Genomic DNA, 26,733 nt, shown 5'->3' with positions numbered 1-26,733 from the left:
CTTTTAGCTAGCTGCCAGCTGCTAGCCCCGGCTTTATGTCGAAGTAAAATCATGAAAATGTTCCTCCTTCGAGCCGGATTTGAACCAGCGACCTAAGGATGTCTTATGATTCACTCTACAGTCCTCCGCTCTACCAACTGAGCTATCGAAGGGGCTGGCGTGTGTAGAGAAACATTTTTACCACATAACTGACCCCAGAACCCTTTGGGCAAAAAGCACCTGTTCCTCTGCAGCAAGGCCAAATAAACCTGAAAGGGTGCCACTGTGAAGAAATGTCATAAGCCTGTATTGAACCTGACTTGGACCTTCATTGGACATTACTAACTATTCAATGCTCAAACAGAAAAACAAAAGGCACTCTAACATTTTCTATTAGAGCCCCTAGACAAGGCAAGGCAAGGCAAGGCAGCTTTATTTGTATAGCGCATTTCATACACGAGGGCAACTCAATGTGCTTTACATTAAAACATTAAAAGCATTGGAAACATTCAGACAAGCATAAAAAAAACACAATTAAAATGAAAAATATAATAAAACAGAAAAGAAAAGGAAAACTAGAAATATATTAAAAATTACATTAAAATTTTAATTTAAAGTGAGTTAAAATGAGCCAAGATAGGAAGACAGTGGCAAATAAAAAGTCTTAGTCTTTGATTTAAAAGAGGTGAGAGTTGGAGCGGACCTGCAGCTTTCAGGGAGTTCCAGATATGTGGTGCATAATGACTGAACCAAGCGGCAACCTCCGGTCTAAAAATATGAGTCAATGCGGAAGTGTTAAAAGCTGCAGTTCATCGAGGATCCGCTTGAGGCTGGCTCCGGAAGTACCGGAAGTCACATACACATGAATGGGGAAAAGACGATCTTTGCAGCAGAAATAAACATGTTTACAGCCTGGTACAAAAGATGACGTCCTCTCACTGTGAGGGGGGTGAATTTTTTTCTAATTCGGCAATTTCAAAGATATTGAGATTACCAGTCTTCCAATGAGAGGCACAGCTGCCTGTGGGAACACTGCAGCTGTTGGCTAGGAGGCTCAAAGCCCGCCTCTTTACGTCACACTGGCTCGACAGAAGCAATATGGCTGCCGCAGCCGATTGGTCTCAAAACAGCTCTTCAGAAACAGATGGGTGACGTCACGGATACTACGTCCATATTTTTTACAGTCTATGGACTGAACACTGCTTCACCATGTTTCCTTCTGACTCTCGGGACTGAAAGCAGACCAGTACCTGATGACCTCAGAGGTCGAGGTGGTTCATAAAGTAGCAGCAGATCAGTATTTTGGGCCTAAACCATTCAGTGCTTTATAAACCATCAGCAGGATTTTAAAGTCTATTCTCTGACAGACAGGAAGCCAGTGTAGAGATATTAGAACTGGACTGATGTGGTCTACTTTTTTGGTCCTTGTTAGGACTCGAGCAGCAGCATTCTGTATGAGCTGCAGGCGTCTGATGGACTTTTTAGGGAGTCCTGTAAAGACCCCGTTACAGTAGTCTAGTCTGCTAAAGATAAATTCATGGACGAGTCTTTCTGCATCCTGCTGGGACATAAGTCCTTTAATCCTTGATATATGCTTAAAGCTGCTGTGAGGAACTTTTGATTTATATCAATTTTGGCGCCCCATTGTGGACAAAGTGATACCTCTTATCTCTTGTTCTGTACATGCAAAAGTAATGTTTTCAACAAAAACCTCACCCTGCTGTCTTTTAACAGCCAGATGTATCACTCAATGTGATTATTTGCCATGAAAACAGCCGAAAAAGGTCAAATGTCAATCATGTAGTCTGACACCTACCCCCTCTGAGTGGTTTAAGGCATTAAAAATGACAACAGAGAAGGTATCGGTGTTGTTGTTCATGGTTTTGTTTGCTTTTGAGGGTCATAAAGAGGCATCAGTGTTGGTTTCAGTCTGTTTCTCAGCTGGTGAAAAACTCCTCACAGTGCCTTTAAGGTGATAGTAGGCTGACTTTGTAATTGTCTTAATGTGGCTGCTGAAATTAAGGTCTGAGTCTATGATTACACCAAGGTTTCTGGCTTGGTTTGAACATTTCACCTGTGCAGATTGGAGCTGAGCAGTAACCTTTAACCTTTCTTCCTTGGCTCCAAAAACAATCATTTCAGTTTTTTCTTTGTTTAACTGAAGAAAGGCTGTAGAATGACCTACTGGAGGAGATCTGTGATGCGAATACATTGTAGACTTGCTTTTTTATTTAATTTATGGTTTATTGCTTTGATGATTGTTTTAATACTTCTATTGGATATTAATTTGTTCTTAATTGCTGCCTACTGTTTTTTAAAAATAGTTTGTAAATTGCTGTGTAATTTGTTTTGAAAGGCGCTATATGAATAAAGTTATTATTATTACATATTCCCCCTATCGACCAACCTTGTAAGCTGTGATGAAGTTTGTGTGGTAATTAGATTGGAGATTTACAACAAGAAGAATCATGAACATGAATAACTGTGTTTAATAAACCTCAAACATTGTCTTAAAATATGCTCAGGTAGAGAATCATCATCCTTTTGCTCTGCATTTGCTCTACTGAGGTATGTCTACACCATTGAGACAAAGCAAACACAAGTACACAAACAGTTTACAGTCTTTGGGATCTGATTTCAGAAAAGAAAATTAATCAGCTGACTTCAAAGCAAAAGTAGTGAGTAATTAAAACACTGGTAGATATGTAGTGGAGTCAAAAGAATGATATTTATCTTTCAAATATAGTGGAGTAAAAGTAATAAGTTCCGCTCAAAAAATGTACTTAAGTACAGTACTCAAGTAAATTTGATTTTACTGTCCACCACTGTGTAGGGGTTGCATGAAGTATATACCCACAATATAAATGATTTGCATTTATCTAGCCTTTCTTTCTCCAAGAACCATATCAACTTTTAACTACAAAAATTTAGAGAGACTTTGCCCAAAGTTATGACTTAAAATACTTTTAAATTCCCTTGCTAGCATATTCCCCCACATTGTATTACTGGCCAAAAAAGCAGTAAATGGCAATTTTCTAGTACAGAAACATTACCAATACATTCACTTTTGGCAGTGAGACAGTATGCAGGATTTTGTTTGATTTTTGAAGGACTGGCTCCTCTCTTATGTACCTGGATAATGAACTAGGTGTCAGAGGTATTTTTCTGTGATAGAAAGTGATACATTTAAATGCAAAGAAAGCTACAAGTAGCCTTTTGCAACACAGCCCAAACACTTGATTCCAACCAAGCAGCAACCTCTGATCTAAAAATACGAGTCCAATGCGGAAGTGCTAAAGACTGCAGTTCATCGAGGATCCGCTTGAGGCTGGATCCAGAAGTACCGGAAACCACATACACACCAATTCCAAAAAGCTGATCTTTACAGCAGAAATAAACATGTTTACAGCCTGGTGCAAAAGACGAGTGTAGTCTGGATAGCTCATTTCTCGATCGGCACACACTGTTGGGGTGGTGAATTTTTTTCTAACGTGGCAATTTCAAACATATTGAGATTACGGGTCCTCCAATGAGAGGCACAGCTGACTTGATTGACAGGCGGGAACTAGGAGGCTCAAAGCCCGTCTCCTTACGTCACAATCGCTCAACAGCAGCAATATGGCTGCCGCCGCCGACTGGCCTCAAAACAGCTCTTCAGAAACGGGGTGACGTCACAGGTACTACATCCATATTTTATACGGTCTATGGTTTCAACACAAGTGCTGCCTCTGATAAGGCAAATAGCATATTACAGTGTAGTATTTTTGGGTGGCCAATCAAATTTCAAGGAGGGACCATGTCATACCTGGATGCCCCTCTGAACACCACCCAGGTTGATGTGCTTTATATCAGAGAAAAGGCATCAATGTCAAAAAGAAGCATCTGCTTTCCTTACAATAGAGAAACAAATGAACCATTCATACTAAAACAGAGACTTGGGTTGAAGTCTTTATTATAAATCATTTACATTACAAAGTAAGACATGAGTCATTGCCAAATGCATCCATCCATATATCTTTCTTTAAAGCAGGGTTTCATGAATCATCTGGTCTGAAATGCTTGCTTTGACCAGTGGAGGGGTTCATTCTAATTTATTCTTCATATTGGAGGATGTTGGCATGGGGTTAATCACGATCCCATCATTGGGAATCTATGTGTTGAGCCACAGAAGCACGCACGCACACAAACACACAGAGAATATCAGCCTTCAAGTATGAGTACATGACTGCAGTGCTGCTTTTAGCTCTGGATTAGAGCTACTGATGGCAAAAGAAAAAGCACAAGAGACAGCAGACAGATCATGAAGCAGCGAAGAGTAGACGAGAAAATGTGCACATTAGACGAGACAAAAGATAGATTTCTTCTTTATCTTCAAGTTCTTGAACTTTTTTGATTCATGTGTGACTTCTTGTATCCTGTATTCGGTAACACTGTCCACTCCATTCTTCCGGGAGTGAAATGACCATCAGATGTGACCTGTTTTCCAACATGTCTTGTTAAAGGTCTTGCATTGTGAGGTTTAATGAACGCGTTAATGGGCCTGACGCACACAACAACACCGCAGATGAATCCACAGTGTTGGATAAATATCGGGAGATGAAGCTGAATTTATGTGATGAGGTTTGTGGCTTTGAGAAGTCTGGAATATGTTTTTTTGGTCTTTTCCCTGCCCTTTTACTAAGTTTTCACATAATACTTTTTATATCTTTAAATAAAAATGGTTTATAAATCATCTACAAACCTACATTTTCTATAAATTAGTTTGTTTAACCCAAAAGGTTAAAGCAACAGCGGACATCTGCAGTAGAAAACTCAGGGATAGAGAGAGAAAAAACACCTCTGCATCCAGCAGTGACAAAAGGATTGGTAGAAAAAAAACATCTATGCAACAGCAAACTGATTTAAAAAATTTAGCCAAAACAAGAGATAGAAGGGTCCTGTTTGAGAGACAGTTCATTTGTCTGACCCCACAGCATCCAATCGCGGCTTCAGAGGAGAGCTGACGCTCGGAAAGGCCGTCTCAGATTGGGTCAGTGAGTGTGTGTCTGTGTGTGTGACTGGAACTGTGTGTGTGTGTGTGTGTGTGTGTGTGTGTGTGTGTGTGTGTGTGTGTGTGTGTGTGTGTGTGTGTGTGTGTGTGTGTGTGTGTGTGTGTGTGTGTGTGTGTGTGTGTGCGCGTGTGCGTGTGTAAATGAGTGTCACTGATGTTATCATGCTCGTGTCAGAAGCTCCTGAGCCCACGTCTTGATGGCAGAGGTCGTGTGTTGGAGCAGCTGCCACGTTGAGTTGGTGAAGGACACGGCGTGCTCCTGCAGACAGGATACTGACACCTCACCGCTGTAGGAAAAACATAGAAAGTATGTTTAGTGAGTTTTATTTTAAATTCAGTGATTTGAAAATGAATACTATGTGCAGTTCTTTCTTGAACTGAGATGCAGCGGCTATTTGTTGATCCATTGGTGACAGGAATCTTTCTATTTGGAGTAAAATTAAAGCACTTTGATAGTACTTTAAATTACCTTAACAAAAATATAACTTCAAATAAATGAGGTGACAAAGAATTTCATTTTCATGACTGTCTGATTTGGTTACCCTCTTGATGCCTGGTTCAACAACATATGCAAAGTTACTGTAAATCAAAAAATGCTGCCTTTCTGATCCAGCTCCTGTCAGTCACACTATAACACCGCGTTAGCCCCTGCTGTGTAGGGGCTGACGCAGAAGTATAAATCAGCCTTAAATGTCCCAACAATAAAGGTAGGCTAGATTTTCTTATTGAAAAATATATTTTTTTACTCTCCAAAATTAATGGAATCACAAACAAGAATTGATAAGAACCAGAATTGATAAGCCGGGCCAGACTAACATTAGAATGGTACCAAACACTAGTTACACTGTGCTAATATCCCCCTGTTGGAAACAGATGCCTCAGAGTACTGACTTGCAGGAGTCCTGTAGGTTGGTCCATGCTCTTTGTAGCAGCTCAGAGATGTATGACAGTGCTGGTAGGATGTAGTTCTGATGGAGGAGGAGGAGGAGCTCCTTTATATAAGCCAACAGCTGGAACACACTGTCTGGGGTGTTTGTGTTTATCTGGACAGAGACACAGAAGGAGACAAACAACATATAATAACTGATTTACCTGAATCTCTGTAAAGATTAAACACTCAGTCTCATGAAAAGTGAAGAGAGGGTTACTGAACAGCATGAGGTGAAAGTTGTATTCACAGAAAGTCTTACCCATTCTATTGTGAGCGGTGCCTTTTCTTTGACCCAGAGAATAAACTGTGATGTGTTTTCAGAGATGACGACGGCTGCTGTTTTTGCCTTTTCTAAACCCTGTTCCATGAGTGGACCCATTACCCGCACACACTGAGAGTAATAATGAGGGGTATTTGTCTCCAACCAGCTACACAGGAAACACAAAAACAGATACACAATTAAAAGTGTTAGATTAAATAAACAACACTTAAATTGAACAAAAAGGTAAAACATTTGTCATAGCTCCTGCTTAGAGGAGAGCACGGCAGTGTCAAACTCATCTTGCAAAGCCCCCTTTACGAGTACCACAAAGACTTCTTATCTCAGGCCCCCAACAACAGAAGAGTGGACAGGACTTTAGGCATGAGGGTTTTTATGAATAACTTCATTTTGGCCAGTAAGATACTTTTCTGGGTTAATAACAGATTAATCAGGCGATGCCATCTTCCTACGTGTTGACAGTTTTTTCATGGGCAGCTGCAGAGATAATCTGTTGATGTGTGAGTGCCTTGTTATTAAGGCAGTCACCTCTTCAGGGAGATTTCTGTAAACTAATGCAGAATATCTGGCACAAAGGGATCAGTAAGTAATTTAGTTTTTTGAACAAATGTGCTCCTAATACATAGTGTATTGATAAAGAGCTTCACTTTCTCATGTTAGAAGGTAAGCGTAAAAGTTTGAGCTCGTACCTGAAGCCCTGTTTGGAGTACACTGTTATTTTCCCCCAGGCCTGCTGGGATACCGCTGTGACCCCTGAGTTACGCAGATGCCTGGCTGTGGTGGAATCTGAAAACATTCCACACAAAATGTCAGATCTCAAAAACAAAAAAGGTGCATAGAAACAGCTGTACAAGTTATAAAGGGACAGGCTGGTGAATGAGAAGAGAAAAAAAACAAGACTACTACAGACCTGCAAAGGAGCCCTGGGATCTGATGTCATGAGCGATGAAACCAGCAGCAAACACGAGCAGGACCATGAGCAGTTTGGACCAGGGTAAGCCATGACCACGCATCTTTACCTGCAGATTCTGAAGACAGAGACACAAATACTGAGTCAAATCTTCATTGAAGATCAAAGTGGTAGATTCTTCCTGTATACTGGAAAGGTATCTTTTAGAGAAAGTCTGAAAAAAGTCTTGTGTGGTTCCTGATGTTACAAAATCCACTGACTTTACAATGCTAGGAAAATAAAAAGGTGATGAATACATCTGTGTGATTATATGGATATTTAGTTGGGATGCACCAAAATGAAAATTATCTGCCAAAACTGAAAACCGAAAAATGAGGAAACCAAGGCCGAAAACTGAAACACTGAAAGAAATTATTAGTAGGGAGACTGGAGACAGTTGTAACATTTCACTCCATGGATTTGAGATTAAGCCATGCATTTTCTGTTTGTGCTGCACAGGCATTTTCTAGGCCATTTATTAGCAGACACTTGACGCTAGTTTGTATAGCAGTTTGAACACGCTGGGTTAAAAGAGCTCAGAGTTATAGACAGAATGACTTACAAAGCAGTAACCAAAACTGCTCCAGTTTACCTGGAACCCCTCATCCAGGTCTACTGCCCTTCTCGCCCGCTACGCTCAGCCTCTGAAAAGCGCCTAGTGCTTCCAGCACACAAGGCCTCAAAATCACTAGCTCAACTCTTCTCTTCTGTTGCCCCTAAATGGTGGAATGAATTGGCCAACTCCATTCGATCTGCAGAGTCCCTCTCTACTTTCAAAAGACAGCTAAAGACCCAGCTCTTTAGGAAACACTATGCACTTAGCAAGACTATTCTCCATTGTTGTCCCCAGTGGCAGATCATGCCTTCCAGCTACGATTGACTCGCACTGTCCTGCTCTACTCTGGGAATCTGTGTTCAGCTCTTGAGTGACCCAGCACTTGGTACTTTGGTCATTATTGTGGTGATGTTAATTGTTGATGATGATAATGGAAGGTCTTAAATTGGTTGGTTGCTTCATTGTAGATGTTCCTTATTTCGAAAAAAAAAAAAAAAAAAATGTCCTTACTTATTTTTCTGCATTGCCTTTGCACTGCTTGGCAGTACCTGCACCCAAATTGACTTGAAGCACTTTGTTACTCTTACTGATCTTGTTTCCTCTTGTCTAGATCTTTGCTTGTGTTGTTCTTGTTCTCGTATGTACGTCGCTTTGGATAAAAGCGTCTGCTAAATGACATTGTAACATTGTAACATTGTAAGAAATGTAAAAAATGTTACAACTGTCCCCGGTCTCCCCTACCATTGCATTTTATGGCTCCGACTGTGTGCTAACCTCACTAACATCGAGGATCTCATTGAACATATCAGACAATGAGGGTGCATGCCCCTCATCTGGTTCAGAGAGACGAGTCCTTTTTTCTGCGCTCTGTTCTCCTTCCTGCGCTGTGCGCTTCTCTGTCTCCAAGCATGTTCTCCACATCCATCTCGGCCCGGATCATTTCTCGTGCGCGCTGCTTTATTCCCGTATCCAAGTAATGATCTTTATAACGCGGATCAAGTACAGTCGCGATGAAGTGCAGAGGATCAGAATAGATCTCAGTGAAACGTGTGCTGACGGACTCTAAGAGTGTACTTTTCATTGTTTTCACTCCGTGGTCCGTCTCAACCTCTTTGCTTAGAAGACGCTTTAGTGCTGCAGTTAAAGGAATAATGGATGCGGACATGTTGGCCCTTATCCAGATAAGCGTACTGGCGGCGGTTTTTGCTTGTGCCATCACAACATTCTGTTTCGGCCGTGTTGTTTCGGTGATAAAAGTCTGTCAGCCGAAAACCGAAAATGCACTTTTGGGCGATTTTCGAGCCAACATTTTCGGTGGCCGAATTTTCGGTGCATCCCTAATATTTAGACAGTGCAACTCTTTGTTTTTAACGTAGCCTCAAAACCACAAGCAATCTCAAACAAACCTTTAGTGTTAAGTTCAAGAGTTCCCAACACCTCACTGCTCTGCGGCTACGTTCATTGTTTACAGTGTTGCTCTGTCTCACCTGGCACAGGCTATTGCACTCCTGAAGTTCCTGAGTTTCGATGGTGTCCTTCATCTCCTCGTTAGTCACTCTGAAAGACTGGATTGTTTCTTCTAGATTCTTCCGGAGCTGAACATGGAAACAAAAAAATATACTTGTTAAAGAGAAGAAGATTGAAAAACACCATAAAGGATCATAGTTTAACTCAACTGTCAGACCACAATGTGCTTCTGTCCTTAGATAATTTTTGATAATGAATATCAGACGTAAAGGAGGAGTCTTACCTTTGGTGGCAGGATATTCCAGGATTTTAATAAATGGTTCAACAGCAGGCTGGAGAAGAAAAGACAGAGGAATAGACCGTCTTCTATTAGTAAACATGACTGCTGAAACCTAGAAACATACCTTTGAACAGACTCATTTGTCCAATTTTGACAGTTTAAGAGAAAGGAGAAATGTATCACTCACCTGGACTGTGGTAAGTGTTTGGTATAGAGCTGCCTCCACACTCCGAGACTCTGCACATCCACGCACAAACACTCCGTCATACTGCTGAGCAACTAAAAAACACAAAGGGAGGAGTGAGAGAGAGAGAGAGAAAAGACTTGTTACTGTCAACATTTGAAAATATATTTAATTAATTTGCGTTTAGCCACAACACCAAGAGCGTGAAATTACTGGCTAGTGGATATATTGGACAGTTATTGATGATAGATATTGAAAAACGTGCTATTTAACTGTCATTATAATGAGGCAATAAAATATACTAAACAATGGGTTGCCTTTCAGTAATCTCTTTGCTGCTGCAATTTCCTAAACTACATGAAGACCTCTGTTGCTGCTGCATTAAAGTGGAAAAGTGTATAAATTCTACTACAAATAAACTGAAGTATGTGTGGGTGGGTGTGTGGGTGTGTGTGTGTGTACGTACCTCTCTCTTCATGTCATCCGGACAGTGTGGCGTGGCTCTGGACAGGAACGATGGCAGGTATGTGTGTAATGTGCTCTCAGGTTTGGCTCCAAACGCGAGGGCCTTCAGTCGAGGGTACAGACGCCTCAGCTGTTCCTGCAGACTGAAAACAAACAAACACAGCTTCATTATTTTAAAACAGAGAGAAGATCAATCTGATGGCATTTAGTGTTTTTTAGTTAAGACACATGTGTGGCAATTATCCAAATGTAGGACACGCTTTATTTACCTTGATGAAAGGGCATTCTTGGGCATGAAGGCAAAATCTAGTAAAGGGAAGAACTCTTTAGGGCCCATGATGCCGAACCCCTTCGTCAGGTTTGCATGAAGCCTGGAAGAACATGAAGATGAAGAGTTTAATTAGTCCAACATATGATAGAGCAGTGGTGTCAATTTTTTTTTTTTTTTTTTCAAAAAGGAGGGCCACAATTACAATTGTTTTAATTTTTTTCTCAGTAAAACAATGTTTTTTCATTAGGGTCGGACAATGTGGGAAAAACATTGTATCATTATTTTCCTATGGCAGGATCCCGATCTGGATTCCATCACACTTCTTGTTCATGTTGTTTTTAAGACTTTTCTGACCAGCAAACAACATTTTAAGAACAAAATAATTATTTTCCTACATTCTGAACATTTTTATGCATCAAATTTTGCCTTATCTCTACAATTTCCTAATTTTGATCTTGTCTTGTGTCTTCTTTTGTGTCTTCTGAACTTTAAGTGTTCATCAAGAACATTTTCACATCATGATACAAACATTAATTTGAAAACCTGTCAGCTTTAAGAGTTCTTTTGTTTCTTCTTTATCGCCGTCTTGCAGAACCACCATTGCTTTGGCTTTTATACAAGTACTTTGGACATGCCTGTGATATGGTCACTCTGTCAAGAGTCACAACAATTAGGTGATGAATTAATGTGCAGATTAAAGAAATGAAATGAAAACAGTTTTGATTGTTAAATAGTTTCAGTCATTTTTCAAGCTGAACAGTCAAACATTAGCTGCTTCAAACTTCTTCAGTTTGAGGATTTGCTGCTTCCCTCTTTCATCTGAGGTGGCTAATGAAAAGTTATTTGGACATTGTGTTGGAAAAAAGAGCAATTTGAAGTTATTTTATCTATAGATTGAAACATTAATCAAGAAAATAACTAGCTGAATACTCAGTGGTGAAATTAACTTTATTTTGCAAGTCAATAAATGTTAATTTGGTCTCTATTCTTTATTTAGTCTTAAGCTATTACTCTTTGGTCTGAAGACTAAGACACACTTTGGTCTTTAGGCTCTCTATAGTTTTAGTCAACGAAAACGTTTTAAGCTAGTTTTTGTTATTAAAAAGTCATTACATTTGAGTCAAAACTTTTGTTGTCTTTAAACTCGTCCATTCAGCCAATCACAAATTGGTATCGAGGTTGTGCAAAGTGTTTGAATCTGCAACATGATGGTCCCTAACTGTGTCTGTGATGACATACACGCTGGACAGATGTTCAGTTCACGGCAATCTGAGCTACGTCTTCATCTTTAATAATTAAGAGTTGATAAAGACCATGAAGCATCTCACTAAATATGCTGCATCGCCAAACTAGGGTAACTACTTGTTGTGGGTAAGTGACGACTGGACTCCACTACTAACTTTGCATTGCTTGAGTTTTGACAGACTAAACCGTGAAAGTCTGACAGCCCACCACTAACATTATAGTCTCGTTATCATCACATTCACGAAAGTTTCTCCAGAGTTTTTCTTATCAGTGATGTATTTTTAGCTTATCGTTGACTCGTCTTTGTCATTGAAAAGAAAAGGGTGTTTACAAACATTTACTGTGTTACCAGTAGTCAAAGTTTTCAAAATACTGCAAAATATTTAATCTTATACAACAGAGATTAGACACAGATTTCTCAGAGACACTTACAGAAGAAGTCTCTCCAGATATGCAATGGCGTATGAAGACAAGGACTTCACTCCCAGCACAGGAAGCATGATACCCAGCCACACTGAAACAAACAAATAAAGAAGTTTATTCACATCATTGTTACTTTTAGTTCTGGCAGTAATCGTGGCCTTTTCAGGGTTCTGTTTTTAAAAAGCCCAGAGCTACTGCAGCAGGAAAACATGAACTGTTCTTGCACGCTTTAATTATTGAAGAGATACAGTGAAACAAAATTAGAAAAAAGGGCTGGAAGAACTGAAAGAGCATTAAGTATGGATGAGCTGTGCAGGCCTGATGTTGAAGAAAGAAAAATCATCTGTGATGTCACACGTATGTGAGTCTAATTTGGTTCTTCACACAATCACCTTTTTCAGGTCAAGTCTACTAACATCTGCCAAGTCTGATTAAATCAGAGTTTGAGAGTTGAACAGGAAACTCTTGATTGCTTTTTAATTTCTTCATAACAAATACCTAATCCGGGTTTCCCCTCACATTGAACAGAGGCTTTATTCAGATTAAACATCAACATTACAAGCAGGACATTCTTACCTACCATATTCAAACTCTTCTGAAAACTGTCATAAAATTAGTAGAAAAATATATTTCCTTGCTTGGGGCGCTGATGCTCAAAAGTCTTGTTTTGCAGATGAAGGTTTTTACGTAATCCTCCAAGAATATTTATTCTGCCCACATACTGACACCCACCTCTCTCCCACCTCAAAGCCTCACCAAATACCAGAGTCCTGCAGCAGCAGCAGCAGCAGACTTTTTGAAGGTGGCATGTGTTTAAGCTCACAGATGGCTGGCAGTGAATGTGTTACTGCTCTAATGTGAACTGTTGCTTTAACCAAGGATATTTGTCTGTGCATAATGTAGGAAAAGCAGGAGACACAGACATAGACTAGGACTAACACAAAGCAAATAGTGTTGGTATATCCTAAGGAGGGAATTGCTTGCTAGTTGTGTAAGAATGTTAGTAAAGTATTTGTGCAATTATTAGAGTCTTTTACCTTTTAGTCCCTGACTGAGGTCATAAAATCCCGCCTGGCCCAGTGCCCACATGATGGTCAAACACTTCACTGGTCGATTCTGAACTGACCGCAGCAACTCCAAATACTAGAGGAGAAGAAAAACAGAGGGCAGGGTTGTTTCAACACATCATCTCAAGGGTTATTGCAACAGACTAATCACCGGTTCATTGGAAAAAAGAACTGAATCTGCAAGAAGGACGCAAACAGAAGCAGGGAGGTAGTCAACTGCCTCTTATCGGCATGACTCAAGGGCACATTCGCTCACCTCTGGCAGGTTTTGGGTTGCTATTCTGGGTTTGTCCTGTAGGATGGCCTGAATGCAAACTCTGTAGCCATGCAGAGGTTCTCCTAGAAACACACAGAGGAGAAGCTGTTTGATTAAGTTAAGTTACAAAAGCTAACAGAGATCAACATGTTAACAATGAAAGATTTTTTTTAGCATGGACAAATGTATTAAAATTACATGCTTACATCTGTATAGTGCTGTATATATCAGAACACCAAGTTAGATACGAGGATAGATCATTTATTGATCCTAAGGGAAATTCAAGCGTTGCTTACAAGAGACATGACATTGGACATCAGTCACATCTAACAACATCCACTGCCCCACCTCATATACATGTATATTAATGTTAAACCCATAAATGTCATCATTAAGCCAATACATATATTAAATATAAAAAGATCAATGCTTTGAAGACACAACACTTGTGCTCTAAAGATATCTCTGCAACACTGATTTGGCAAATTGTGTGCATAGTATTTCAGTTGTATGCATGTACACTTGTATACTTTAGACCAGGGGTTCCCAAAGTGTGGGTCGGGACCCCCTGGGGGGTCGCGAGACACAAATGAGGGGTCGTGAGATGTCTTCCAGAATTATTATTTTTTTGAAGTTATCTAAAAAAATATATTATTATTATTTATTTTTGTTTATTTACCTTTTTCTCTTATGTTTATCTTCCCTTTTTTTGTACTTTTAATTATGATTATTCCTTTATCATTATTATGTTTGTATTTTTTTTTCTTCTTCTTCTTCTCTTTGTTGGTTTTGTATTACTTATATATAATTTGTTAACTTGTGGTGAACAAAGAAATACTGAAAAAAATGCAATAAAAAAGTTTAAGCTATCTAAAAGTAGTACATTTTACCCATTAATAGTAAAAAAAATATCGACAAAAAAGTTGCTAAACTTGAAATAAAACCTTGAAAATATAAAATGTAATACGTTTTCTGCCTTTCTTTTTGCCAGATAACTCCCTAAGTTTAGATTTAGTTAACAGTTAATTATCAAAAGAATCAGTAGCAGTAGGTTAATTCATAAAAGGAGCAGGAAACACAGCTACATGCTCATTTAGGTAGTGTCATTTTCTGCATACAAGCTAAATGAAGCCACATTAAATCACTTTGAGGGACAGTGGGGGTCGCGAGTCTTTGGCACCTTTGTTTTGGGGGCCATGGGCTAAAAAGTTTGGGAACCCCCTGCTTTAGACACCTATATATTTAAGCTTACAAATATGCATGCTGTATGTATGGACAGCCGTGGACTGATACAATAGAATTAAGGCTTGTGTAACCTCACTTGACCCCCTTTTTTTATGCATCAAATCTTAAAAACTTAAAATTCTTGTTGTTCTGTCATACAACTTTTCCCAAAGCATGAAATCACTTTTGAGACAACAGTTTGATGTCTCTCAAGTTTCCTGTTTGGTATTCTTTAGCTTTAACCTTGTGGTGTCCACACACTCTGACCATGAGCAAATACTGATGGATGGTGTCCCAGCGGCCTTGTGGTCTAAAATGCTGATCTTGTAACCACAGTCCTTGTTCAAGTCCAGCTGGATTCTTGTTTCGTATCAACCACTATCTTCCTCCTCTCTACTCTCATTTTGAGCAACAGCTCATGCTCTTGTTTCTCCACAGCTCAGATGGATTTTGTAATGAAGCATCAGCAAAATTACTTCAGAGGCGATGACCCTTTTTGATGACACAACATGTAATTGCAAATTTCCCCTATAACCTAGACTGAAAAAAAAAAAAGGTTGCACGAAATGTACAAAGTTTTTAACTGACATTATGACTGCAATATAAACAATCAATATTAGTGGAAATGATCATTGTGCACATTTTGTTTTACTTGAGATTCATTCAGAACTTATACTGTAAAATGGTTAGGGCTGCTCCTAAAGTATGGAATGAGCTTCCCCTCCACATTAGACAAGCCTCCTCACTGTCCATTTTTAAAACTTGTCTTAAAACCCATTTTTATTCCTTGGCTTTCAACCCCACATGAGACTCTGCTCGTGTTTAAGTGTTTTATGGTTTGTTTCTATTGTTTTTATTGTTTTAATTGTTTTATGCCGTTGTTGCATGTCTATTTATGTACAGCACTCTGTTTCGGCTGTGGTCGTTTTTAAAGTGCTTTATAAATAAAGTTGAGTTGAGTATTGTAAAAATTGCCAATGTCATGATGATACTAGGAAAAAAGACAACACTCTTATGTCTGGAGAAAAAGATTTATCGCCCGAGACATCTCTGCAGCTCTACAACATTTTATTGCAGTAATGTTTTGTCACCGATTTTCTTATAATAATATGTTGATTAATTATTACACTGTTGAAATAACAGTTGAGTGATTATGGGAATGCTTGCGAGAGCAGTAAGCAGAGATGGTAACATGTGAGTTAGAGCTGAAATGATTCCTTAAATAACTTGCCCAGCTCTAAGGTAAATAACTTCATACTTCACTGCATACAGCAGGAAGAGTCCACACCTACCTGATGGTTTGTCCATCTCCCTGAGCATAGTATAAACACAGTGGTCGAAGAAATCTGGCAGGATGTCACCGCAACGTCCAATCAGGCCTTTGATTACGGTCTTCAGCTCTTTCCCCGTAAGGCAGTATGGGTAATCTGAGGACAAAACGACAGAGACAAAAGAAGCTATGTACTTAGCGCCACTTTTTGGTGATCGGTTTTAAAAGGTAACTGTTTTATTTTTTCAAATGAGTCCCCCTTCAGGTTTGCTGTAAGTGTTTAATATCAAATTTAAGACTTTTTATGACCTTTCTTCGATCCACAGAGAGACGTGAAATGTTGTTTGACAAGCAAATCAACCAAAAAATATAACAAACATCCAGAAATGTCTTAGTCCATATGTCATCTATATTTAAGATCTCTCACAAGTAAAAATAAGACTGAAAAAAAAAATGTTATGACCTTAGATCTTAGAGATCTAGTTTGAGACTTTTTCAGACTTTTTAAGGATCTGTGGAAGGAAGTAAATGTAAAGCAGAAGTAAGTCCTGAAAGGGTTGTCGTGCTTTAAAACAAAGTTAAGTCTGAATGAGACCCACCGTGTGTGTAGCTGCTGAGTGTGGGCTCAGTTTCTGGTGCAGTCAGATTGAGGTTGAGATACCCTGCCAGGTCTTTGACCCACACTGATGGGTTTTCTGGGAAAAGGGTCTGACTTCGAGCCAACTGCTGCTTCAGGTCTGCAACATCCAGCTAATAAAAAAAGAACAAGATGGAGAAAAACATTAAGTCTGTACATTCGGAAACAATAGGTCTATTATGAAGAGATGAGACCGCGCTGCAGCATGTGATCGTTGGTTTTACAGATGCCACAGTGCAGTGTTGTTTGGGTGATGATATTGATGGCTTTGAGAGGTATTGCAGAGGCTGTTAGATTTATTTTTACATCAAGGATCCCCGACGAAGATCAGCAGAATTCTTACACTACTATTCATGAGGATTAGTTTCCATCTTCAGTGTTAGCAACAAGCACACATAACATCTTCAAGAGAGTCCCATTAATGTTTCTCTTCTCCTTAAACAGCAGCAGATAAAAAGTCCGGCTTGGCTAAGCTGTAGAGGAGAGCCTCTAGAGTATTTAAACATTTCAGCGTGTTTCAAAAGGGCCTGATATGAGAGTTAGAAACATGACTTACAGCTTTGAAGGATTCCTCCAGAGTCCTGTGTGTTGGTGGGGTGGCTGTATTGCTGGGGCTTGATTTCTTGGCGGATTTGTTTGATGATGGCTTCTTGCTCTCCGGCTCAGCTGGTGGTGGTACCTGCTCCTTGTTCTGTTTCTTTGCCATCTTCTCGAAGCCGTCATACAGAGTCTCTGACATCTTCAGGGGTGCTGCAGGGAACAAGATTAGATTTGGTTAATCCAGCTGCTCTGCTCAGATATGAGTCTGAACTTTGGTTGCCACTTTTCAAACTTCTCTGGTCTTCTCCAACACTCCCCCCCCCCCCCCCCCCCCCCTCAAAATCATGTTAATCCGTGAAATCTTGTCATTCCCCTCCCCTGGCTGCTCCCTCCCCTCACACTCAGAGCTTACTCCCTCCCTCTATGACTTGCGTAATGGGGTTTTTATTTTCCCAGGCATATTTATGCAAAACTTTTTACAAATCACAAAGGAGCAGAGTTAAGCACCAGCAGAATTTAAAGTATTCTCCTGTGTGTTTCTTGTTAAGACCTTATCTGTAAACAAACTGCGTCCACTGCAACTCAGTTTGTATTAAAGCTTGACCTCTTTGAAGGCCAGCACATCATAATAGGGTTTCTGAGCGGGGTGGGAAATAAGCAACAGCCTTGAACCAAAGAGAAATATGAAAGTTGCTGGTAGATTTCAAACATAGAGTAAGGATTGAATGCTGCAGGGTTTGAGAATTTGAACATATACTGTAGACCAGGGGTTCACAAAGTGTGGGTCACAACCCCCAGGGGGGTCGCGAGACACAAATGGGGGGTTGTGAGATGTCTTCAAGAATGGTTTTTTTTTGGTAAGTAATCTAAAAATAGTAAGATACATTTATCATAAAACCTTGGAAATAGAAAATCTAATGAGTTTTCTGCCTTTCTTTGTTGCCAGATGACTCCTAAGTTTAGAGTTTAGAGTGAACAGTGAATTATCAAAAGCATCAGTAGCAGTAGGTTATTTCATGACGGCACAGGAAACACAGCCACATGCTCATGTAGTAGGCTAATTTTCTCCAGACCAGCTAAATGAAGCCACATTAAATCACTTTGAGGGACAGTGGGGGTCGTGAGTCTTTGGCACTTATGTTTTGGGGGTCGCAGGCTGAAAAGCTGTAGATCATTATGTTTCAGAGGTTTAAGTCCACACTCTGGTATCAGCAAGACGCGTGATCAAATACATATAAAATTCAGGTTGCAATTTGAAAAGTTTGGATTTACCAAGCAGAAACCTCTGGCCATGAGAATTGAAGCCAATGCGGGAGTGTTAAAAGCTGCAGGTTCTCGGGTGTGCGCTTGAGGCTGGCTCCGGAAGTACCGGAAAACCACATACACACCAATTCAAAAAAGCCGATCTTTGCAGCAGAAATAAACATGTTTACAGCCTGGTACAAAAGACGAATGTAGTATGGATAGCTCATTTCTCAATCTGCACACACTGTAGGGGGGATGAATCTTTCATAACGCTGCAACTATGAAGATATTAAGATTACAAGTTTTCCATAATGAGAGGCACAGCTGACTTGACTTGACTTGACTTGGCAGGCGGGAGCACAGTGGCTTTTGGCGAGGAGGCTCAGACCCCGCCTCTTTACCTCACACTAGCTCCACAGGCGTTAGGTTGACTTCAGCATTTCCAATATGGCTCCCACCGACAATTGGCTTCAAAACAGTGCTTCGGAAACAGATGAGTGACGTCACATATACTATGTCCATTATCTATACAGTCTATGGGTTTTACAGAGAACTTCAATGTTTCTATTCTAGAATCTAAACTGTATCAGTATCAGGCTGATGTCACTGTGTTTCATGTATTGTGTACAAATCTCATGACAAAGCAAAAAGCTTGTTAGCGCCTCCATATCTTCTGACTTCCCGCCTGCATCTGTGGCTCTCTGTTTGAAGCCAACTTCCTGCTACAGAATCTAAAACCAGACCAAAAATATACTTCCTCTTTTAGTCCAGTAACTTCCATGCACAGCTGGTCACAGATGATCATTCTAACAATACTGAAGGATATAGTATATTTCTTGTGTACTTCAAAAAATACTGTGGCCCCAGTCACTGCAATGAAGAAACATAAACCAGTGAAAAGTTTTGGTGTTATAAACTTCTTAGACAACAATGCAGCTCTGTGACACAGACTAATAGCTTTGTTTAAACTGTTTTCAAATCAAGAGACTGCCTTCAGCTGTATAGAACAACCCTTGTTGTAACCCATACCACTATTGCTTAAATGATTTCAGAGTAAGCTGCTGTGTGTGGGTCTGATCTATAATCCGGCAGCACAGATATTTACTGTATTTACTGTAGCTCCAAGTCCACTCAAGAGTCCCAGCCAGACCCGCCCTCAAACCTGAGTCTGTGTTGACAGAGGTCACCAGTTGTTCACTGATCATTCAGCTGTACAAGTTGCTGACAGACCTAAATCTATATCTGGTCTGTGTTTCTGTGTGTGTCAGTGTGTGTGTCGGCACAACGCAAGGCGGTAGCACAAAGAAGGGATGCGTTTCATCACAGCACTAAACTGACTGTAAGGAAGTAACTTCCTTGTAGACAGATTCTGTCTCTTTAATCACGCTGAAGCTAACTCATCTCTGTGGATGTCTCCTCTTAAATCAGCATAAGAACTGATCTGGGAATTAAGTATTGATAGATGGATTAGTTAACCTGAACAAGTGTTTGGGCCGGTTACTACCACACAAATATTATATTTTAAGTGTCAGGAAGCTGCTACTTTCTAACAGGAGCTTCTGATATGACGAGACATTTGGTGGAAAAGTTGAAAACAGTAACAGGAAAATAGCAAGAAGCTGTGACCACAGGTTGTTAAGAAATGTAAACAATAAGACTTTTTCTATGATACAAGCAAGTTGCAACCTCCGGTCTCAAACTATGAAGTCCATGCGGAAGTGTTATAAACTGCAATTCATCAAGAATCCGCTTGAGGCTCTTTAAGTCACACTATGCCTGGTTGATTTCAGCTTTTCCAATATGGCTGCCGCTATCGATTGGTTTCAAAACAGCGCTCAGGAACATATGGGTGATGTCACGGATACCACGTCCATTATTTATACAGTCTATGGATACAAGTGACAATAATGTATCAACATTTGTTTATCGACAGATATAAACAAAGATATTCAACTACTTTGACTCTAATTTAAATCTGTCACATGTATCAAGGACTTCAAGCTGTATCCCAATATCAGTCTATCAGTCACTCTTCCAACTGTTCTGGTCCAGATTAAAATATTTGAACAACTATTTGATGGATTGCCACGTCAGTCACTTCTGCCAGATGGATGAATCCTCATGACTATAACGAACTCCCAACTGTTCTTCCAGAGTCGCCATGAAGATGACAGATACTTTTGAAATACCTCTACAGTTAAACTAACTGTAGTATAAATAGTACAGGTAATTATGGTCACCAAAGAATGAATCCTAAAAGTAAAAATCACCTGACCTGTCTGGTTGGTTAGCTTTCTATAAACAAAGTGTTGAGAGGTTGTCATTTCTTTTTCATCAAATAAGCAGGCACATTAAAGCCGAAATATGACGCCTACATTGTTTTACAGTTCTACAGTTTGTAACAACAAAGGCAGGTAATCAAAAACCACAGGACCTGTTTCAATGAAGAAACTGTGCAGTCAGAAACACAACCACAGCAGTAATTAACAGGAGAAATATAATCATGAAAACGACTGCTTGAGCACAGTTTCCAAGAATGCAAGAGGAACTACTTCACACAGACGAACCAGGGGAAGATTTGCCACCCGTCCACTCAAATGTCAAACATCACAAGACAACGAGAGGAGTGTCTCCAACGGGGCAGCGTGTTAGAGAAAGTTCAAGAAGGGAAGCATGAAGAGGAGGAGGAGAGAAATACAAACCTAAAGAGTTCTTGTACAGAGTTTATCACGATTACTTCCGAGCTACAGCCACAGTGAGAAACAGAAAGCGATTAAACACACAGCACCTTTTACAACACAACAACCTAAGTGTTATGTAATCACACGTTGGAGTTAGAAGCAACACAGTCTTGGCATTGCATATGTTATTATATTATATAATAGGTGTTGGCCTACGACCCTGTGTTTAGAGTGTTTGGATCCAGCACTGTTATTAAACACCTGCTGAAATAAAATGTTACTACTGCTTTTGTATTACTATGACAATGAATGTAGAGATCATTATTGGATCAGGTGTTTAACCCTCCTGTTATGTTGTGGGTCAAATTGACCCTTTTAAAGTCTATTTTTATGCTGCATATGCCTTCCAAGCCAGCTAAATGCAGTATAAAAATCTAGGCAGCATGTGGCAGAAGAGTTGTCGTGTTAATTTATTGACATCAAATCAAAATGTAAAAATAAAATAAACATAAATCTGTCATGTAAAACTATTGTATTTATATTTAGGGCCTTCCAATGTACTTTAAAAAAAGTTTTAACATTTATTTCCATGAAAAACCAGTGAGTTATCCTCATTGAACCATGATCTGTGAGAATTAAAGAACACCAATGGACTAAATCTTGATTTAAATGGTTAGTAATGGAGTTAAAAAATTGGATTTAAAAAAATGTTTATTGGGATTTTTTGGGGTTCTGACACTTTTGGATAATTGAATATGCCCGGGTCAAATTGACCCAGGAACATTATTGCTGTTCCAGAGAAACGGTTAAGGGTTAAGAACACAGACAGGAGGTCCCTCAGACTGAAGAAACAAAGATAATTCACTGTAGTTATGAAATGTAAAATACCAAACCTAGCAAGATAAGAATATTGCAAGTTTGTTGCCCTATAGGTTTATCCGTTTTTGCTTTTTTAAGGATTTAATTTTGTGATTTCTTTTCCATCAAAAAGTTGAAATCTTCCTTTAAAGTGTTGGAAAGATGGGAGACTTATTTCTATTACTAACAAGTTTCAGCGCTTCCTCTATCTCTTGCACCAAGCAAACACTCACCTCAAACTGATGGATAAAAATGCACTTAGGGGTGAAATAAAATGCCAATGATCCACCAGTCTCCAAACTCTCCCTTCACCGCCCTGCTCACTGTGTCTATTGTACAGAGACTTGTGAATGAGCAAATGAAGGCGACACTTTGGAAGCAGCAGTCTGCTTATGGAGGGACTTGGGGTAGTGAGGTGTAATCTGAGTACATGCTCAGTACTCAGTGTGGCCCTCATACAGAGTTGGTTGGTCTTGACTGGATTCTCACACCAGCAGAAGAATAGCCGACAGGATTCTTCACATATAGGTACAGAGAGAAGCACTTTAAGACACAAACAGGGTGAAGCCTTCTTGATGGATCATATATCTGTCAATGTTTATACCGCGATGATAATCAGAATTCAAATTTTTGACTGTCAGTCTGGCATTAAGGAGAAATACTAACCAAGGTCACAGATACTTGACTTAAATGTCAGCAAGGAAATGCTGCTAATGGGGCTGAATTAGCTTCATTTTTCTGAGAGGTAAAGTGTAATGCAGGAGATAAATGCATACATTTAAAGTTACCCTATTTGAGTACAATGATGTTAATAAGCGTCCCTAAAATAGGAGTACAATACACAGCTCTGTAGGATAGTTTTAATCTTAATCCATCTATCATAACACGTCAAACAACTTTAATTTAATGAGTATCTATCAAGGGGGACGTCAATAGTAAATCAAGATTTGTTTTAATGGTGATATAATTACAATAATTAATACCGACTGTAACATAACTAAAGTCAGGGTGATATTTGACATTATTTTACCCTTTAAAACTAAGGCTTCCTCAAAGTTTGCAGCATTCAAATAAGTTCTTGGACTTAAAAAAAGTAATCTCTGTTGAAAGAGGAGCCCCTGTCAGATATACCATAACATGTCCAGACATGTAATGTGACACATGTCCAGTGGATACAGTATTATTCCAGCTATCTTAAAAATGTATCCTCCTCAAAGTAAGGGTATGTAAGTAAGCTGCAACCAGTAAAAGAAAGCTATAATAAAGTTTACTCTCTGTGTCTGATAGGGGGATTTAGGAAGAAGGATCTCAGCATGCAAGAAGTCTAGTCTCAACTGTTAAAAGCTATTCCATTCAAAATCAGGCATGATATGAGTCGTGGTTTTCTTGCTGTTGTCCACGTAACACCAGCTGTAGGGATTTTAAAGCCAGCTCAAGTACATACAAATGTCATAGGCTGAACTTGTGGCTGGTGGATTATTCTAAACATGAGAAAAACCACAAACTCAACAGTTAGAGTCTCATGATTCAAATGTTTGAAGTCCTTTAGGGGGTGGACTAAGATCTGATGAAGAGGCTCAAGGATGAGTTTAATACAAATCATATCTGACTTCAGTATTTATTTAAGACTAAACCTTTACACCAGATTACACAGTTATGGTCAGTGTGATCTGGCAGGGAGACTTTGGACGGGCTGATCCTCTGATAAAACGGGAGCATAAACAAACAGCAGTGGCAGAGTGAGATCTAATCTGGTCTGTCACCCATGATTTAGGTCTTAGCTACACCTGAGGAGAGAGCGTAATACTTGAGGGTGCTTTGTGCCTAGTTCACTCAGTGTCACGTATTCTGAGTATAAAATCAAACAGTCCATCACAAATCTGTAATTACGTTGGGACAAACAATATTACACAGTACACTGCCAGAGTTATTGTGGTTACTGACAGTTCTTCAGCCAAAAATGAGTTAAACGGCTCCTATGAAGACAAGTTTTACACCAGCTCAACCTGTCCCCCGGTTATTCAGCATCTAAGACGAGATCATTCAGTGTTTGCAACATGCAAAAGACATTCAAACTTTGAAGCACATGACCAACTCTTCATGACAGAGCTTTGACATCATGTAATAAACTCCAACACACCTTTAGGCCCTTTCCTTGTGAGGCAATATTGGACTATGCTGTTGGTGACAACTGATGGTATTATACTGACTGACACACATTAGGCCCTGGCATTCAAGGGGCATGTGGAGTGCAAGGACCGCGGGAAGGTTGCACATTTAACCCAGCTGGTAAAGCAGCCTTGATGTCTTCCAATCCCTGCTAGACCTGTGACAGGAGTGGGCAGATTTTTGGTGTTCAAACTACTGTATGAAAAAGAAAGAAGTCCAAGTGTATTGTGTATACAATGTACTCAATGCTTTGAAACTACAGACCTTAAACAGGGTACAGATAATGTTACTGTCCACATTCTGTATTTTAATTCTCATTCGTGTTTTTTCTCTGCTACAACCATACACTCTGGCTGTTTTTGAAACCGCCTACTATACTAGCAGTACATACAGATTTCACCACAATCTGCAGTATGCCAAAACTCCCAGGATGTCTACTGATTCGGGTAGTATGCATCGGACCAGTATGCCTAGCGTACTGTTTCCCACAATGCACAGCGCTCATTACGTTTTTCTTTTCTCTTCTCATTTTGACAGGGGGAACTCAGTTTTTAGGTGCTGTGAAAATTATTAAATTCAATATAAACTAACTTTTTAAAATCATAAGTGATGCTAAAGAAGCAGTTTAGCTATCAGCTTGGCCGTTGTTTACTTCCGCTTTCGGAAACCGGAAATTCAGTGACGTCTGGCCCAGTGTACTGCAGAACAGATCAAGGTAGTATGTAGCAGGCCGTTTCGAAAACAGCCTTAGTCTCAAGTCCATTAATATCAATCTTGTGAAAAGTGACTTCAATATGAGGCCATAAAACTACCTTGATCTATAAGAGCTGTAAAGTTTTAAGCTATTTATACACAAACTGGAGGAGTAAGTGCATTATGAAAGGAGTAGTTTCAGGGGCAAAATAATGCACATTTGCTCTTATCTTTATGGGAGCATGAAATGTCATATGCTTATCATAATGGGTCACACAACTTAGTTTTTATTAGCAGTATAGCGTTTCACCATTAATAGTGTTTGCTAATCACTATGTATTATGATAATAGGGGAAATATAGAATTATGCCAGCATTTCCTCGGGCAAAGAGCTACTTTCGGTCCCAAAATCTAGGGGGGACAAGTCGATTTTAGTCCGGGCCCCACAGCTGTGGAATGAACTGCCGGAGATAATTAGGTTGGCGGACTCTGTGCCAAGTTATTGCTCAAAAAGTTCTTCTGTCGGCAAGCATTTCCTGATTTTATTTGATCAAGGTGTCTTGCACAGGGTCCTGCTTTTATTTTGCTTTTATGATTTCATGTCTTTCAATGGTTATGACATTTGCACTAGTGCAAATGTCATTGGAGGCATTATTAAACACTTAGTAACATAGTTTTTGAAAAGTGCTCTATAAATAGAGTATTATTATTATTTGTGAGTATAGCATGCAAATAGGAAACTTAGGAGGTAAATAATCAGATATTTCAGAACAAACAGCTGTCTCTCTTTGCTGACTAGACATCCTCGTTTGCCTAAATAATCTACTTTAGTTATATAGTCAGTTTCATAGTAACAACACCCTGATGATAAATGAAAGAGTGTAAAAGAACGAGAAAGATAATAACTAGGTCACAAAGTTGTTTACTCCTCATGCTGCACAGTTCCTCAGTGATGACGTTGCTTGTGTTGACACTGCTAGCAAGCTACAACTGCACATTTTAGCCGACTGGCAATTTCATCCAAGCTTAAACAAGCCCAGAAATTATGGTAACCAATTATTTTAAAATAGATGTTTCAACACGGGTCATATGGAAAAGAGACGCAAATAAAATGGAAAAACGTGAAACATAAAAAAGCTGTCGGAGGAAGTAGGAAGGGTTCGTGCGATGCTATGCTACGACAGCTAGCTTGTCAAATCAGGTGTCAGTAATGAGCAGCCTTCACTTCCATTATTATATGAAGACACTAAAAGGAAAACGTTACAGTGGGGCATTTCATAGTGGGACAACAGCAGCAAAGGTAGTCATCTCCCTCTCTGACAGTCTGAACCTTTGCAGTGAGGTAAATAGGTCAGAAAGTATCGAGCAGCGGTCCACACACCGGGCCGTGTTCACTTACGTCTGGATGGCTGGTTGGATTCGCCCAGGGCTTTCCTCCCCCCGTTGACAGTTTTCTTGTCATTCGGATTCTTGCCTCCTCCCGAGTTGCTATTCTTCTTCCCTTTCTTCACTACTTCCCACTTGCCGACGGAGCCATTATTTGAAGCCATGTCTCTGGTCCAGAATAGGTGTAATAAGCTCGGGGTTCCGTGACTTCCTGGCTACTTCCTCCCTGCTGCTGCTGAATGAATCGGTGCAACGGCTCTGATGTTTTAACCGTCCGCGTGCCACGTCTCTTTGCCGGCATGACGTCAGAGTGATGCGTTCAGGACCGTTATTCATACCTTTGGTTTTTGAAATCTCGACCTGAACTGAGGAACAAGCTCATACAGGTCTGAACTTTCAAGGAAATACTTCACCTTAAGAAACCCCGTGTATGTAAAAAAAAAAAAAAAAAAATCAGATCAACTTTGGGTTTTCTCTGTGAAATGTGAACGGAAAAGGATTAGGGTCACTTGATTTGAATTCAGTCAAGAGTTTCCTGAGATAAAAGCCATAATTTAAAAGTATGTTCGTGGATATAGTCACACATCAAGTAAACTTTTGATTTTATACAGTCTATGCTTTTAACAC

General features: G+C 39.7%; 1 protein-coding gene and 1 non-coding gene across 2 annotated transcripts; both read right to left on the bottom strand.

The window, feature by feature from the left end:
• Positions 1-64: 64 nt before the first annotated feature.
• Positions 65-152, bottom strand: trnay-gua. The gene is given in 2 exon segments: positions 65-100; positions 116-152. It is a non-coding gene; the product is annotated as a tRNA-Tyr (tRNA).
• Positions 153-3,914: 3,762 nt separating this feature from the next.
• On the bottom strand, positions 3,915-26,376 carry tmem214 (transmembrane protein 214). Its single transcript, XM_034699819.1, has 17 exons — positions 26,120-26,376; positions 17,091-17,284; positions 16,497-16,647; positions 15,920-16,054; positions 13,404-13,486; positions 13,118-13,223; positions 12,090-12,171; positions 10,411-10,512; positions 10,143-10,284; positions 9,680-9,771; positions 9,496-9,544; positions 9,233-9,340; positions 7,151-7,268; positions 6,930-7,026; positions 6,220-6,388; positions 5,921-6,072; positions 3,915-5,316 (listed from the first exon to the last, which is right to left on the bottom strand). Exons 1-17 carry the CDS (start codon positions 26,268-26,270, stop codon positions 5,190-5,192), a joined length of 2,058 nt encoding a protein of 685 aa, XP_034555710.1. The 5' UTR covers positions 26,271-26,376; the 3' UTR covers positions 3,915-5,189.
• Between the last annotated feature and the right edge of the window lie 357 nt (positions 26,377-26,733).

This window comes from Notolabrus celidotus, chromosome 13 (assembly GCF_009762535.1).
Source record: "Notolabrus celidotus isolate fNotCel1 chromosome 13, fNotCel1.pri, whole genome shotgun sequence".
NCBI lineage: Eukaryota > Metazoa > Chordata > Actinopteri > Labriformes > Labridae > Notolabrus > Notolabrus celidotus.
Note: the sequence above shows the minus strand (reverse complement) of the source record. Positions and strands in the feature narration are given on the sequence as shown.

Bases quoted from the DNA above. Each gene is read 5' to 3' on its own strand.
- tmem214 (XM_034699819.1), bottom strand. From the start codon at position 26,270: ATGGCTTCAAATAATGGCTCCGTCGGCAAGTGGGAAGTAGTGAAGAAA. The intron at 9,545-9,679 runs GTGAGTGATACA...TTTCTTCTCCAG, and splicing joins AAACACTTACCACAGTCCAG to CCTGCTGTTGAACCATTTAT. The intron at 7,027-7,150 runs GTCTGTAGTAGT...GAATGTTTTCAG, and splicing joins ATCCCAGGGCTCCTTTGCAG to ATTCCACCACAGCCAGGCAT.